We start from the raw sequence: 16,744 nt of genomic DNA, 5'->3' as shown, positions 1-16,744 counted from the left end.
TTCCACTGCCACCTCTATGCAGAGTGACAGGAGCTTGCTGCAGCTTCCTTTTGGTGCTGCTGTCTGTGTGAGCTCTCGACAAGCTTTGCAGATGCTGTGGGAATAGGAACCTGTGAGAGGGCTGCCAAGTGGTTTCCTTTTTTTCCTCCCAGGTGTTTTAGTTGGTTTTTAAGTTAGTTTCTATTTATTTGGCTGTTGTTTCTAAAGCTCAGGCTGCAGGTCAGTGCTGTACAAAGAGTGTCCATTTGCTTTGGCTGCTCATTTCCACGCTGTGTGTCCCCTCTGTCCCAAAGCTGTCTTTTGGGGCTGTGCCACAATGCCAGTGGAAATACCTGATCTCTGGTTTAAAACTGTGGGGTTTTTTTAAGGCTGCTTTTTGAGGCTAATCATGTGCCTGATCTGTGTTGTGCTGTGGTCCTGTGCAAGGATGTTCAGCACGAGAGAAAGGGTCATCCTTGGGGCAGGCCGTGCACGTGGTGGGGAGGTCTGGCCATGGGCACCCAGGGAATTTGGGTTGGTCCGTCTTGATCAGAAGATAGATCAGTGGCAGATCTCATGGTAATGCTGACATGCCTGGCCACGCAGAGCTTCCAGCACTACAAATCGTGACAGCTGTGCTTCCGCTTTGTTCACTAATGCAGTGCATGTGCTGAGTCAGTGACACGAGGGTCATCATCATGTGGCTGCAGAAAGCACTTGGCTCTGCCAGCAGTGCCCCTTTGTCCCATTCCCTGGCGTAGCTGTGCGGGGCTTCTGCTGGGAGCCTGAGCTGGAGAAAGCCAGTCTGAAAGAACCAGTGGCTTTTTGAGTGTGTGCTGCTGTTAGATGTGGTGGTGACTTGCATGGATTCCCATTTACAAGAAACCAGAAAGCAGTCCTTTGGTAAGTGTCCTTGCTGGATGTGAACGGGGCGGCTAGTGTGGAGGAGCTGGGTGCTCCAGGGCTTGTGTTGGTGGTGTGATGGTATTGCTGCGAGATGTGTGGTGAGCTCATTCCCACAGGCATGGTTTGACTTCAAACCTGGTGTCTCTGCAACCATTTAGCTGAGACAGCCTGGACCTTGCTGCGGGCTGGAGAAGGCTCAGCTGCCTGCTCCCTGCCCTTTGAATAGTGCCTGGCCCCAGTGCAAGGGTCGGGCAGGCAGTGACTAATGGCACTGCATGCATTTTTGTTACTGGATTCCTCGTTTGACTTGGTCTTCACAGATTTTTGTGTGCATGTATTGCAAAATAAAGCTTCTGCCTGCAGCTCCTGTGTTTATCTGCAGGTGTCCAAAGGGCGCTGCTGCTGCTGCTTGGTTCCTGTTAGGAAAACTCAATAAGCTCAGGGGCACAGGAGATGGAGGTGCAGCCTCTGTGCTGCCCCGTGCCAGGGCAGGCAGAGTCCATAGGGTGCAGCAGGACTCGTACCTGTGGCCACATGGGTGTGCTGGGGTTGTGGGGAGCCCTCTCTGCTGTGTTGAGCTGAACTTGGGGGCTTCTTGGGGCTACAGGCTGTGATCAGCTGGAGCCTGGGGGTCGGGTTATCAGAGGTGGGAGCAGTGAGCAGCCTGGGGCTGTGCCTGGTCAGCAGTCTTCCTTCTCCTTTTCCCTCTCATGTGAGCAGGGCTCATGCTGTGGGTCGCAGCATGCTTATGATGACACAGGGCTTGGTCACTCGTTTTTGGAGCAAGAGTCGCAGGCTGCAGTCCTGATCTGGGTCTGGGAAGCCAAATTGTCCTGAGATACTTGAAACTCATCACAAGCATTATATAAACAAAAGGCTACTTCAACTCCAAGACCCAGCTTCCTGCCCAAATTGTCACTGTAGCTTCAGAGACAAGGCTTTTTGGTCACTAGAAGATACTACAATGTGACTCACAGAAAGGGAGTCCTCCCAGCCTCCTTTCATCACCATGATGCTGTGCCTGCCAGTTGGGGTTGAGGGCTCCAGGCATCGGCTGTGTGCAAGAGAGAGGGAAGAATCAATCTTTTTTTGTTGCTGACCACTTGTTTTTTAGGGCAGTCCCCATTCCATCTTGTTTGTTGTAATACTATTTATATTTTAATATTTTTAACACTGCGACATTTAGCCCACATGGAAATTGTGGGGAATTTGAGGATGCCTGGCACTTACAGTGCTTCCAGTCCTTTGCTTGAGATGTGCGTGAGAAATAGGAATGTGGTTTTTAACATGAGAACGAGGTGCATCAGTTTGGCAGCATGGAGATGTGCGGAGAGGGTCTCTGCTGATTTGAGTGAGTGCAAGCTGCCGTGTATCAAGCAAATTCCCAGGTTTAGAAGCTGCGTTCAGAGGCTGAAAAGCTGTGCTAAAATATAGCATTGCTTGATTGCAATCTTTCAAAATGTTGTGACTTCCCTGTGTGATGTAGATGCCTCACATCTCTGCTGAGACTGATTGCTTTACACCAGATACTGTGTGCATAAACAAGGATCCAGGAACTGCAGCCATGATTAAAAAGAAATGGAAAAAGGGGAAATGGAAGTCTGTCTTATCTTGATTGAAGATATAATAAACACTGGGGATAAAATAACTGCATTTGAAACTGGTGTCAGGGGAGCTTTCACTTCTGCATTATAAATTTATTTTCCCATTTAAAAACCTGATCTAATTCTATCAGGGTCCTTCCAGAGACTGTAGAGTTCCCAGGATAGCTAAATTCCAAGTAAGAGTCTGGGGTTTTTTTGTCACTGGAAGTTAGAAAAGGACATGTATTTGAAAATGAATTGCTGTGAACGTCTGGAAAATAATTGTTACAGCCAACTAGGTAAGACTGAGATAAATTGAGGAATAAACTTCCTGTGCTAGGTGAAATGAGTTAAATAGTTCCTGAGTTATGACAACCCTTTAATAAAAGAAGTGTGAGGTGTAATTCCACATCCTTTGCCTTTCTCTTGATACCTCTGAGCAAACCTTTTCCTAAGGGTGGGGAGCAAAAAGAAAAATCTGTAGGTAAGATATAAGACTCGAATAGCTAATGTCCAGGACCAGATGGAGCCCATCATCAGAATGAAAGCAGTTGTTGTGTCTTCGGGTCCATCACTAGAGAATGACTGTGTTTCCTTCCAGGGTGAGAGGTCAGCATATAACCTTTATGCTATGGAGACTTGTGAATGAGGAGAGGAGACCAGACCAAGAGTCTGGTCCATGCACCAGACCTGTAAGCCTCCACAATTGAAAGCTCTTCCCTCTGGCTGTGGGTGTGGGGAGTGAGCGGGTGGTCCAGCTGCAGCTGTAGGGTTCCCCTTTGAAGCGCTGGAGAGCTGTGGCATGATGAAGGTCAGGAGATAGTACGTCCTCCTCCCCCGTGTCTGTCCGAGCTGCATTCCTGGGAGCTTCCTCCCCGAGGATGCCTGGGAGAGCAGACCACCTCCAGAGGCTTGAAAAAGCAAAACCCCTCGTGGCTGCTGCTTGCCTGTTCTGCTCTGGGAGGTCAGAAGCTCTGCTGCCTTGGGCATAGCAATGAATTGCTGTGGGAGACTTAGCTGTTGCCTTGCTGGTGAGCCCACAAACTCATTCTCTCACCCTGTGTAAGGTGGTGAATATCCACGTCTGAGCTATCTGGAGCTGGGAGGGGAATTGCTGTGGGGCTGGGCGTATGCAGACTATGCGTTCCACCCCGGGCTGGTTGCTGCTCACCAAAGACATATCTAGCTTGAAACTCTCCTCCATGTGCAATTTCTTACGAGGGGTGCTGCTGTGCAAGGAGGCTTTCCTGGGGCTTGGCTGCTGCGAGTGCTGGATTTGGTGCTCAGAAGGGAAGGGGTGCAGCTCCTGCCCAAAACCAGCTTAGTGTAGTCTCCATCAGCCTTGGCTTTTTTCACGGCTTCCTCTGAGCAAAGGTTTATCGTTGCCTTATGTGCCATGGGAAAGAGCTTGTCAAGAAAAGTGGGTGAAAGACGTGGCCATTGCTGCCCTGTGTGAGTGGAACTGGCCACCCTTGTGTAATTTGGGCAATGGAAGGTGGCACTGAAAAAAATGCACTTTGCAGCACTGAAGATGTTTATCCAGGCAGCCTACTGCCTGTGTTTGGGCACTGCTTCCTCCATCTCTTCACAGAAGAGTTGGGGCTGCACTGTGCACAAGCAGCAGCTGAGGGTCCCTGGGGAAGCATTCACCAGCAGCCCTCTGGGGATTTTTGCCCTGAGACAAAACGAGCAATTCAAGTGATGAGCAAGAGGGCAAGAACCAAAACTGTGTGTGAGAGGATGGGTTGCCTGCCAGTTTTTGGCTGACATCTTCCTACAGATGAGGTGGGGTGGCAATGAGGGGGAGGAGGAGAAGAGCTTGCAATTAAAAATTCTGGGGTTTCATCAGGAGTAAAGGCAATAAACCAGCAATGTTTTTCCCCCAACCGGTGCATTCCCTTGGTGTCAGTTGCCAGACCAGCTCGTCAGTGATTTACTGGAACTGAATAAGGAGGAGGAGAGGGACCCTGATGGGAGCTGTGCCTTGTTGGCAACTAAGGTCTAGTTATGGAGGCTTTAACTGACAGTTTAGTCTACAGTTGTACAGAAATAACACCCAGCTCTTGCTTGGCTCTGAGATCCGGCGATGGAAGGCCTGTCTGCAAGGAGGGAGGACAGGGTGACCTGCCTGATGGAGAGGAATGAGCAATTTGCTCGTCTGCAGTTACATCACTCACATTCTTTTTCCAACCCCCTGCTCAGTGTCGTCTCTGGGAACCTAATGGGAAGCTTTGCAGTGGTGTTTTAGTACCCTTTGTAGTACAGTCACTTGCCAAGTTCTCCACCAAATTAAACTTCTTGTGGGATTGCGAACTAGGTGGCTGTAAAAGCACCCAGAAGCTCACCCATGATCTCTGCCAGCTGGCTGTGGACTTCTCTCAGCACTCTGCAGGGCTGCCGTTCATAGCTGGTGGCCTGTGGCAGAGTGCTTTGTGTTTTCTGGAGCTGGACTTTTTCTTTGTAGGGGTAACAACAAGGGGTGGTTCTTTGCTGAAGACCTTACCTGGTCTCTCTCATTAGTGCTCCCTAAGCATCATCTTCCCTTATCTGCCCAGCTCCTGGGTGCATTAAACTTAAACTTCAGTCAGTTTTATTTCTCAGCCCAGGCACAGCTTGGAGTTTGCTGCTTCTCTTTCATCCTCCCAGGAAAGCTGTCTAGGAGCTTTCCTCTGGCAGGCACAGGTTTGCTGAACAGGTTAACTCTCCCCTCATGGCTCAGCCATGGCACATGTACTTTCTCTCCAATGGCACCCCTGTGGCTCTGAGTCACTCTTCTGCATGCAAGTTCAAATGTCCATGGTCTCCTGGTTTGGCAGGATGCCCAAGTACAAGAGGAGAGTCACTTTGCCCTTACAAATCAAGTTTTGAGTTAATTATCTGTTTGCTTGGACAGAGTGCGTCCTTGCGTATTGGGAAGATAATCTTGTGATCTGGACTAGGGTCAGAGGAGTTCAGAGCTTTGGCAGCACAGCGAGAGGGAGGGAGTGATGGGTGGCTCCCCAGGGGAAGGACAGGGGCCGTAGGGCTGGCTGGGGACTTGAGGGCTGGGCGCTCATCCTTGCACTACCACAGACTCTGGGTATGGCCATGGGCAAGTCACTTAAACTCTTCCTGAGCAAGTGGAAAGGAGTAATTCAAGGAGATGGAAGTTAAAGTGGGGAAGATAGTGGAGGGGACTGGGAAGCCATCGGCCCAAAAGAAGTGGGTAGTAAATCCAATTTGCATGTGGAGGTGGATAGTAAATCAGGAGTATTCATCATTTCTGTTGTAACGACCTAATGTGGGGATGCTCGCAGAAGTACCATGCCACAGTCCTGCTCTGCAGTTTATAAGCACAGCAATAGGTCTGGGGCATCATATCACCTGTGGAAAGGAGGGAGGAAGCCCCAGATCTGTGGCATGACTGGAATGGGGGGTCTTCCCCTGTTAACACCCCGTGGGCTCCGTGGTGAGTAAGGGCTGGCCCTGAGTCCCTTTTGAGTTTTGCTGGAGCACTAATAGGAGCCAGGTTGGGCTCCCTGGCTGGAATGTGGGGCTGCTCCAATGGTGCTGGCAGAGGGAGAGCAGAAATCACTTCTGATGGATCAGCAGGAAGGGAAAAGCTTGGTGGGACAGCGAGATACCTTGGGACAAAAAAGAATCTTGCAGTATGTCGATGCAAAGCCTTTCTCCAAAGAGTTGTTGGGCTGGCTTGTGCTCCTAGGACTAAATGTACAGTGAAAAAGCATACTTTGAACGGCCCTTAATGCTCTTCTGATCTTCCATGGCAGTGTGTGACTGCTGGTGTTCATTTGTTTATCCTTGCTTACAGTGACCATCATGGAGGGTGCTGGCACGGAACCGAACATCTCCCCTCCTGACAGCACTGCACAGCAGGACTCTCCCTTCAGCATGACGGACCTGTTTCTCATCTCGCTCATCGTCGGACTTTTTACTTACTGGTGGTTCTTCCGCAAGAAAAAGGAGGAAGTCCCAGATCTCCCCAAAATGCAATCAGTGTAAGTAACAACTCTCAGGCAGAGAGGTGAAGGTAGTTTACTGCCTTGCTTATGATGGGTCATTGGAGGCTGTGCAGGAGTCTCGGCTGGATTATAGGAGGTCCCCAGGTGAGGGGACTTGGTCCCAAAGTGCATTTCTCTCCCCTCACGTTTCTTCTGAGCTGCATGTTCACCTCGGGATGCAGAAATCCCCGTGGAAGAGCGAGGCTGCAGTTCTGCCTTACCCCACTGTGTGGCCCAAATCAGTAATTTGCCTTTCCTAAGCAAGGCAAGAAAAGGCAAGGCAGAAAAGCTTCTGGCTGTACTTCAAAACTCTTAAGGATTGCTTTGACTAGTCTCTGTTTTTTCTGATAAAAGTCATATTTAGATAAATCTGGAGAAAGGTGGACTTGCTCTTAAGCAGGTTTCCTATCAAAAATCTTCTCTACCCTTAGCTACGAAGAGAAGAAATAGTCTTGGGAAGCTGGAAGATAATTTCTGGGCATGAGCTACTTGGCAGCTCTTGTGAAACTTGCTTGGCTTTGATGCCACGTTATCACAGCAGCAGGAGACTGGTTGTGGAGAGGGAGAGGTCCTTGTTCCACCCAGTCTTCTCCAAAGGGCTTAGGGCCAGGAACAAGCCATGTTGATGGAGATCTGGGTGCATTTAATTGCTTGTCTCAGTCACATACCAAACTTAACATCAATTTTCTGCTGGAGTTTTTAGCTCATTCTTTCTGTTTCCTTCTGGAGCATTGGTAAGAGCACTAAATAGAGGTTTGAAACTCACTGCAGCAGAGATCGTAGGAGCTGTCATCGTGCAGTATCTTCCCCTTCAGTCTCCTGGGATCGCTTCCCTCTGTGGGTGCGGTTTGCCCCAGAGAGAAAGCTGGCCTCAGCCTTAGCCCAGCTCTTTGCTTTGCAGAAGGTAACCACACAACAAAGGTCGATCCTCTGGGTCTATAATGCTGGCTGCAAATTCACTGTAGGCCCCCCGGTGCTGCGTGGCTGGTTGTGAGGCCGTGCCATGAGGAGGGGAAAAGTGATGTCTGGATGCTTGCAGTAGCTTCAAGATTTAACACATAGAGTTGCACCAGCAAAGTATCCTGCATGAAGTGGATTTCTCCCTGTGGCACTTAGTGGGTTCTGCTGTGGCAAGAAATACTTCTCAGTCCTTCATTTTGAAGTGTTACAGCCTGAAGTGGAAAGAAGCTATGGCAGGACCTGACCATAGGCTGCTCAGATGAGGATGTTTGGTGATAAGCCAGGGCATTTCAGCAGGGGATTGATGCTCTTGTTACCCTGTGTGTAAAAGCTGAATCAAACACAGCAAGTGGCTGTGCATCTGTTACCTCAGACTTTCATGTCTACCTTAGTGGGTTACGCTGCCCTCAGTTTTCAGGGTTCGTTGTCCAGTGTTTGTGTTGTAATTCAGATCATAATTGAAAAGAAGCAGGTTTGGTCTCATCGTTCCTGCTTTGGTCAGATCATGACTCTCTCCTCTGGTGGCAGAGCCCTCTGCTTGAAGGCAAGCCTGGGATGCCAGGGCTGTTGTGAAGTCTCTGGGTAATGGGAGGAGTAGCTCACAGCAAACTCTCGGGCAGGTGGCACACACCGGTGTCACAGGAGGATGGAAAGTATGTTTTCTGGCTGGGAGGGCTTTAAAAGGAAGAAATGTCCCTGGTTGCAGTACTGTGTGCAGGCATGTGCACACGAGGCTGGTAGCAGCCCAGCTGTCTGTGCCTGCTTGGCCCTACTTTGGGAATTTGTTTTGTTGGATCAGTCGGATGCTTTCCCTCTCGTGCCTGCAGGAGAAGGCTGTGTGTATCAGTGCGTGCGGCTGCCTCTGGAGATTGTAACGAGAACAGCCACGCTGCGATGAGAGCTAAGCTGGCTGGAGAAATGGCACTATCAATCTGAAATTAGATCCTGACATGACACAGATTGACTCGGAGAGCTCCTGTGCTCACTGTCCTTGTGACTGTTTCCATCCATCATGTGCAGCTCTTCCAGAGGCTGTCGTGACCTGGCAGAAAAGTCATACTGCAAAGAAGCTTTCTTCCTCCCCTGGGTGTGTGTTGCCACCTTGTCCTGCTGCAGGACCTCAGCATGTGGGCTTCCATCTGAGAGTGGCTGGAGGTTTTGGCTTTGAGCTGACTCAAGGGCATTTTGCCTAAGTTTCCTCTGTGGGGTCTGTGCTGCCTTCTCGGTCTGCATGGGAGACGCTGGCGGGGAGCATTGTGCAACTGCTGCTTGCAGGAGCCGTGGAAGAGCAGCACCTCCTGTCCCCAGTAACCACAGGGGAGAGGCAGGATTGTTCAGGACCTTGTCTGACACAATTACATTTTGGAAAAGTGGCAGCCAGGCAGGTGAAGATTGAGAGGAGGCTTTGAAGTAGTTTTTCCCTGTACATTAAGCCTGACCCTGCCACTGCCTGCTGCAGCCCTGCTGTGGTCATTGTACCAAGCTGGTCTGAGGGCAGCATGGATCTGTAAGTCAAGGCTGTGGCTGGTGGCACATCCATCCTCCACGACATAGGCAGTGACTTCCTGCAGCTTTTGCAGTCTTATTTTATAGGACACTTGGAACCGGGAGGGAAATGAGTGGGGAAAACAAGCTTGTTTAGCCCTGGGTTTCCTTCCCTCCTGTCTTCCTTGAGTCTGGGGTGGAGTTTCCTTTCTGACAAACAAGCAAATCAGCAAGATACAGGAGCACTCTGTCAGCCACTGCCTGTGGCTGGCTGGACACAGCAAGCTGGTCCATGGGCAGGCAGGGGCAGGCCCCTCTGCAGGCAGGGAAGCTGTCCCAGACCCATGAAGGCAGAGAGCCCTCTGTGGGGCTGTCTCCAGCTGAAGTGGGGAGCCTTGACCTTAAGAGGTGTTGTTTTCTTCAGTACGTTCTCTGCAGCTCTGCCTTGACTGGCCAAACTGTCCTGAGCTACTTTATCTGATGGTATCGGGTGATGGTTTCTGTTGTGTCACTTTGGCCCCAACTTCAGCTTCGGCCTCAGAAGACTGGAGGATGGAAGTGCTGAACAGCAGTTCAGATGTGTCATGATGGCCACTGCTTTAACGGGTTTGCTTGCAGCGTGGGAGAGCGCAAGCAGAGTCTCCGACCTGAACGCAGCGTCCAGCACCTTGGTGCCCTCCTGGGGTTTTGGGGAGCCCCGCTCAGCAGCACACCTTCATCGAGCCACATCAGCTCAGCAGGGTCTGCAAAAGAAATGCCACTGCTGCAACTGCCCTTGATTGTGGAAGAATAGATGCATGGTCAAAATACCCTGTTCTGGATGGCACCTGAGCTGGGTTTGCTCTGCATGGCTCCACCAGCCTGCGTGACCTGGGATCAGTCATGATCTTCCCCTGACAATGCATCTCTGGGTTCAGCCACAGCTCAGGCGCTTGCTGATCCCTCACCCTTGCAGCCAAGAGGAGCTGTTTTCCTGCCTGAAGTCCACAGAGAAGGGTCAGAGTCCAGCATATGCAGAGGTTTCCCACGTACGAGACGTCTTGTACCTGTGTTGTGTAATACACGTGTGCGTGGGGCAGGCTGGGATACCACCGTCTGAGGATTGCTTGCGTTTTGACCGTTTTCAGACTTAATTGAAACCACTGGAGCAGCCTTTCCCACAGCCTGCTCTGCAGATGTCATTAAGGAGAACGGCTCTCGATCGCCACGCAGCCATGGCCACCGCGCTTCCTCGCTGGGGAATGCACTAATTTATTTTTATTCTTCGGCTGTGCCTCCTCTGCGTGTTTCCCAATCACAGATTTCTCATGTGCCCGCTCCAGAGTTGTGCAGACTGTCGCCCTGGGGAGACGTAGGCGAGTCAGCGATTGGTATGCTGGGTGTCACCCCCTCCCTTCTCCCCCTCTCTTTAACATTGTTTGGGGCATAAATTGGCTTATCTCTATTCTGCAGCTCTAGAGAAATCCATTCCCTGGTGCTTGTAGGGCTTCCTGTGGCAGGAATTGCTCCAACTCCTTAGCCTGATTAGCTCTCTTTGCTGCCTGCGTGTGTTTTAGAGAGAGACCGACCATCTCTAATTTAATTTAATAGGATCCTGAAGAGAACAAACTCCTTTGAGCTGCCTCCGTAATGGCACTGCCATAGTTACCCATAGCGTTGCTCACTCAGTGTCTGGAATCGTTTCATTCAGCTACAGCGTCGACTTTTTTTTTTTTAAAAAAGAATATATATGAAAGCAGCTGTGATATAAACAGTTTCCAAGGTAACAAGGCTGGGGGAGGGTTTTGTGTCCCGTCCCCCTGCTCCATGCGGATGGGAGAGGGCTGTGTGCTGCGGAGGATCCTGGGAGGTTTCATTCTCCACTCCTAATTCCTTTCTGCCACTGCTGCCAGATGTTGCAGTTTCTCAGGACTGTGCGGATCCACTCGGTGACTTCCAAAGCTCCACCACGAGGATCTGAGGATCTGAACAGGCAGGACCATTCCTGCTATGACCCGTGCCGGGACCTTTTGTGCCGGCTCTCTTCTCCTTAACAAAAGGCTGACGCTTGGCTTTAATGCCCAGGAGGAGCAGAATGGAAAGGCCTGTGTGCGTGTTGCTCCAGAGCTAAGTTAGATCCGTCCCCCTACACCTCCCCTTGCAGACAGACACGGCTGCCCTGTGACTCTTTGTCTGCCTCTTGCCTGCCCCGACCATGGGCTGCGTGTACTCGGCCCCGCGAGAAGAGGCGGCCCTGACGAGGTGAGTTAATCTGCCCCATGGGCAGGTGGGATCGCTCTGACTCGGAGAGTCGCTCCTGCCGCTCCAAAGCTGGGTGGAGTGGGGTGCTTTTCCCTTCTGGGGCAGGAGGAGAAGGAAGGGGAGAGGCTCTGCTCAGAGGCAGGCTGCCCCAGAGGAGACCCTGCTGTCAGCACTTGGGTTTCTCTGCAATGGCTAGGCTGTGTTCTCTCTTCTGGCTGTACGTGTGCTTTCAGGAGGAAAGTGATGGGCATGGGAGCTTTCTGAAGGAGAGATGTTCAGCTGAGACAGAGACTTTGATATTGTTGCTGAGCTGTTGGGAGCTTCCTCCCCTCTCCTTTCTTTCTCCTGCAATCAAAGTATCATAGAGCCCTGGGCGTTGCTTGTGCTGAGGGCTCTCACCAAGGGTGGGCAATCTGTACAAGCTAAAGACTCTCCAACAGTGGAGTTAATCCCCTTTCCTCCACCCATTGCTTCTTCTAACACTCCTAGTTGCTACCCTGAGCTATCTAAGCTGTAAGAGCAGTTGTTGCTGAAAACACACTTTCTCTTCAAAGTTTTCCTGGCTGAGCAGTGAAAATGAGTGTCATTTCTGTCTTCAGTGTCTGTGCATTTTTGCAGCTCAGATTTTCAAGCCACCCTGATGAAGCAATTTCAGGGAGTTGTGTAGCCTTTTTTCAAAAGCCAGACTCATTATTTCTTCTGTGTCTGAGCCACAGACTGTTCTCCACAACAACACTTCAGTGCAGGGTTGCCTCCTTTGAAAATGGACAAGCTCCATGTGCTGCACCCTTTTCTCTTCCAGAGGGAGCTTGCTGAAAGGATCTAAAACTTTTTTTTTTTCCTCCTTTAAAAGCGTTTTGTTTAGCAGTTGACCCAACAGCTATTTTAATTGGATCTCATTTGCAGAGGGCAGTAAACCAAAGAGGTTCACCAGGGAGCCAAAAGCTAAGTGCGAGCTGAGTCTTGCGAGCTGGCTGGGGGGCAGCTTGCCCAAGCCCCTGTCCTGACAGTAGCGTGGGCAGGGTTGGGGCTGCTCTCTGAAGATGCTTGTGATATCCCTGTTCCCATCAGGGGACAAATGACAACACAAGGAGACTTTTAACTGCTGAGAGAGCAAAGTGGGGGGTGCAAAGCAGCTCTCTCCTTGGAGCGCAGCTGCCTTGGATAGCCTTTTTTGGGTAGAGTTTGCTCATCTTCCGTGTGCGCTGGATGAGACTGTTGGTGCTGGGAGCTGTCAGTCCTGGTTACGGAGCTCCCCGATACCTTTGGGTAGAAAGGGGTGCTTGAAGGCATGTGTTACTGAACATCCCCCACCCTGCTGCTCGGTGTCTGTGTGTGCACTCTGCAAATGCCTCGGCACATCCGCAGAGATCCCTCCCTCTGGACTGAAGAGTTTAGGAAACTGTTAGCGAGCTCTGCACATTCTCACATGGGCCTGAGCCAAAGCCATTTGTTTTTTGCCTGGAGGCTTCTCTCTTCCCACAGGAGACCCAGCCTTGCATTCTTCCATTGTGAAAGAGAAACGGGAACGGCTCCCACGTTCCACCTCCCCGTTACCGACGCTCCAATGGGGAAGACAGCAAGTGAGCTCCTGGCACTTGTCCTCCCGCCTTGAAAGACCCCAGCACCTAATCTGACTGTAGTTAGAGCCACCTCTGCTTGTGAGGCTCCCAGGATCCCTGGGGCTGGGTTGCTTTCACCCTGTGACACTAAAACCCCACGGGTGTGCTTAGGATAGCAAAGCTTTTCTGGCTCCCTGCCTAATAGGGTAGCCAGAGCGGTGTGAATCTCTGCCTCGACGTTTCTGACACTACTGTGGTTTGTCCTGCTTCTGAGCTAGAGAAAGCTGCCTCTATGCAATAACACAAACGTTCTCCGTGCTGGAGATCCGCACTGGGGATGGAAACGCCAGTGTGGGAACGAGCCCTGCGGGACCTCGGCAGGCAGTGGTCGCCTTGCTGGAGGTTCCGTGGGTCTGATCAGCTGCCTCCGTCTGCTCCGCAGGGCTCTCCAGCTCGGGGACTCGTGTCCGGCATGCTGTTTTGAGGTCGGAACAGCTGGTTTTTAGCCCTGTCCGACTTCAGGCTTGGGGAATCTGCCCTGGGGGTATGGCTGAGGACTGATCCCCTGCCTGTCTGCTGCAGTGGGGGAAGCAGGGAGCTTTCCGTTCCCTTCTCTTCCACCATGGCTTGGCCCCTGGGATTTATCTGGAGACCTACTCTTGCATCGTAGCTCTGCGAGATCCTTGTGACCTGCTCAGGTGTGAAGCCTCTTGGAGCAGTTGATAGAGTAAAGGTTTCCTGACACCCAGGGCTGAGTGCCTGGGCTTTGCCTGATGGAGGTAAGGCAGGGGGTCAGCTTTTCCCCTCTGCTCTCAGAGTCCCTGCTCCATGGTTGTGTGCAGAGAAGCCCTGAGCTGAGCAATGGGCATCCCTGGCATAGGGTAAATAAGAGTGGTTGGTGGGGACTCTAGTCCCTTTGGGCAGCCTTCCTGCGATCTGGGAGCCACTTTTTCCCCACTTGCTTATTTCTGACCTTAAAGAACGAACATGCTTATCTGAAAGGAGGTTCCTCCTGTCTTTCAGAGCAGCTCCGGTGAGAGACAGCAGCTTCATTGAGAAGATGAAGAAGACGGTAAGCTTCTTGCTCTGGTTATGTAGGGCACTGGGAAGGAAGGTGGGGAAGCTCATGTCCTTCTCAGTTTCCTCTGGAGACTGTCTAGTTGTCAGCAGGGGGACTGGTTTGGGTACAGAGACATGTCTGCTGCAAAGAGCATCCAGAGGAAGGCTGTGTGGGCAGGAATAGCTCTTTCGGTCTATGCCTGAGAGTTATTCTTAGAAGAAAAATTTAAAGTGAAAATTTGGTGCAAAAAAAGCATAATACGAGATCAAAGTCAGAAGGGGAAATGGCAGAGACTTTAAAGTCATTGGCTGGCAGTTGTTTATCTGCATGGTTGGTTCCCAAACTGGCTCAGTCTGGAATGGGAACTGTTGTATGCAGAACTGGCAGCTCTTTACTCTGCTGGACTGGACACGAGAGGAAGCAGAGGAAGAAGCAAGGGCCGGATACATTTTCCGTTTTACTTCAGAGTAGGTGGCTTGTGGCAGAGCAGGAGCTCTGATGCTTAGGTGCTTTCCCAAAGCTTAGGCAAATCTGCTTTCTCATCCAGGGAGTTCCCTGTTTCCAGGAGTCACACTGCAGCCTTGAGGCTGGGAATAAATCTTGAGGGTTTATTCTTTGCTTTGGGTTTTAGTCTGACCTGAGTCATCCCTCTGAGATTGACAAGAGTCATGTTCTTATTAACAGCTTAGCCTTGAGTTTTCTGCTGCAAACCCAGCCTGGAGTCCCGTACAAGTGCAGACTCCTAGTTGCCTTTAGGTTGCAGTCCAGGGCTCCTGATCCCAGGCGTTTCCTTTGCCTCTGACAAGATGTGCTTCATCCTTGCATTTGCCAAATGAGTAATCACTATTTAACAGGGATTTATTTTTCTCTTCAGGGGCGAAACATAGTGGTTTTCTACGGTTCCCAGACGGGTACAGCAGAGGAGTTTGCCAATCGTCTTTCCAAAGATGCTCATCGCTATGGCCTCCGGGGCATGGCAGCAGATCCAGAGGAGTATGACTTGGTAATTTAGCCATGAACAGCCTCAGGATAGGTAACATCCTTTTAGTGTCCCCTGAAAATAAACAGAAGAAGCCTGGCCAAGGGACAGGTGCCCTTTTAGTCATGTCGTTTAGGGGAGAAAAGATCAGCTGGAGAGATGAGCTTGGTCCTTGCCATTCTACAGATGTGGAGTGAACACTGCAACATGACTGAAAAAGGAAAGTGGTCTGGAGTGTTTGGGAATTGCGAATCATCCACTGGCAGCATGAAACTTGCTCTATATTCCTTCTGTAGTTAGCATTGGGCCTATACTGCTGCAGGCTTGGACAGAGGCATTGACATTGTGGTGTTCTCCAGAGTGAACAACAATCCTGGTCCCTTAAAGCCTTGTATGGAAAATCCCATTGTTTTTCTGGTGGGGTAGAAGAATTGACTTGCAGTCCAGTGAGGGTGGTTACCTTTATTTCCCCTGCCATTTTGAGAGGGTTTGGCCTTTCCCAATCCCTTTTGTAATCAGCTGTTTGACATTATGTGGTGCTGCTCTGCACACCAGAGGTATTCCATATTGTAGGAATAGACTTGCCCAATAACCATGTTGTGGGATCCTTGAGGGTTTATTCTTTCCTTTGGTTGTAGTCGGACCTGAGTCGCCTCTCGGAGATTGACAAGTCCTTGGCTGTGTTCTGCATGGCCACTTACGGTGAAGGTGATCCCACAGACAACGCCCAAGACTTCTACGACTGGCTGCAGGAGGCTGACGCTGACTTGTCGGGTCTGCGATTTGCAGTAAGTGGCTCAATTGCAGCTTATGTTGCATTTGGGCAAGAAAGTCAAAAGCCTTTCACTGTGCCTGCACGTGGCTTGGGTAAAGGCACAACATGATGTCTATGCCTTGTATGCCTGTGTTGGATGCGGCCCCTGTTGTATTCCTCCCCAGGTTTCATAGACACTTACAAACATATATCTGGGGGCTTTAAATGCAGATGTCAGAGTACTCTCTCCACTCCCTAAATCACAAGGGTTTGCTGGTAATATCTTGCCACAAACAGCCCAGCAGGCATTGAATACGAGGTCTGTAAATGAGTTACAGGCTGCTGCTGCTGCTGTTCAGAAGCTAATTGAGCAGCCCTGGGCCAGATCTTCTCCCGCAAATTAAATCACTTGGAGTGTGTAGCGCTCTTCCTGTGCTGAGCTGAATAATTGGCTGAGATACAGCCACCTCACCTAAACTCCAGCCAAATTCCTTAGGCAGCATAATAATTGCAAATGAGGAGAAAATCCACTGCTGGAGATGTTAAGCTGCTCTGTATAAGCAGTGAGCAAACATTTGCTGAGCGGTTTGTGGGAGGCAAGGGGCAGCAATCGGTCTCCAGGCAGTCCAGGCTTTTCCTGGTCCCTTGAGGAGATGGCGCAGGCAGCTCTTGTATGTGCATCCCCTTGACATGCCCAAGGCCTGGCTCAGCAGAGGTGTGGTACCTACTCACTAGACATTCTCCAGTGGTAAATTCTTACTCAAGGTCCACGAATAGCTGACGGGGAGCTGGGAGAGGACTTGCTGTCTGTTTTCAACTTTTGTATCAGCAATAGCGTGGCCAGCAGGGACAGGGAAGGGATCTTACCCCTGTACTCAGCACTGGTGAGGCCATACCTTGATTACTGGGTTCAGTTTTGGGCCCCTCACTACAAAAAGGACATTGAATGACTCAAGTGTGTCCAGAGAAGGGCAATGAAGCTGATGCAGGGTCTGGAGCACAGGTCTGATGGAGAGCGGCTGAGGGAACTGGGGGGGTTTAGTCTGGAGAAGAGGAGGCTGAGGGGAGACCTCATGGCCCTCTACAGCTACCTGAAAGGAGGGTGCGGAGAGGGGGGAGGAGTCTCTTGAACCAAGGAACAAGCGATAGGACAAGAGGGAATGGCCTCAAGTTGCACCAGGGAAGGTTTAGACTGGCTATTAGGAAGTATTTCTTTCCAGAAGGGGTGGTTGGG

General features: G+C 50.8%; 1 protein-coding gene across 7 annotated transcripts in view; it reads left to right on the top strand.

Annotated features, from left to right (window-relative positions):
- Positions 1–16,744, top strand: part of POR (cytochrome p450 oxidoreductase) — a 31,834-nt gene that overhangs the window by 6,630 nt on the left and 8,460 nt on the right. For 5 of the 7 annotated variants that reach the window (XM_074890714.1, XM_074890718.1, XM_074890717.1 and 2 more), the window contains 4 exons: positions 6,280–6,466; positions 13,741–13,789; positions 14,652–14,780; positions 15,395–15,544. In XM_074890714.1, coding sequence (XP_074746815.1) covers positions 6,288–6,466; positions 13,741–13,789; positions 14,652–14,780; positions 15,395–15,544 — 507 coding nt within the window. In that variant the 5' untranslated portion in view covers positions 6,280–6,287. Of the gene's footprint in view, positions 1–732; positions 883–6,279; positions 6,467–13,274; positions 13,497–13,740; positions 13,790–14,651; positions 14,781–15,394; positions 15,545–16,744 lie in introns of those variants that run through there. The other 2 variants (XM_074890713.1, XM_074890719.1) reach the window with 2 other exon arrangements.

The sequence above is a fragment of the Strix uralensis genome, chromosome 20 (genome assembly GCF_047716275.1).
Source record: "Strix uralensis isolate ZFMK-TIS-50842 chromosome 20, bStrUra1, whole genome shotgun sequence".
NCBI classification, from domain to species: Eukaryota; Metazoa; Chordata; class Aves; order Strigiformes; family Strigidae; genus Strix; species Strix uralensis.
Note: the sequence above shows the minus strand (reverse complement) of the source record. Positions and strands in the feature narration are given on the sequence as shown.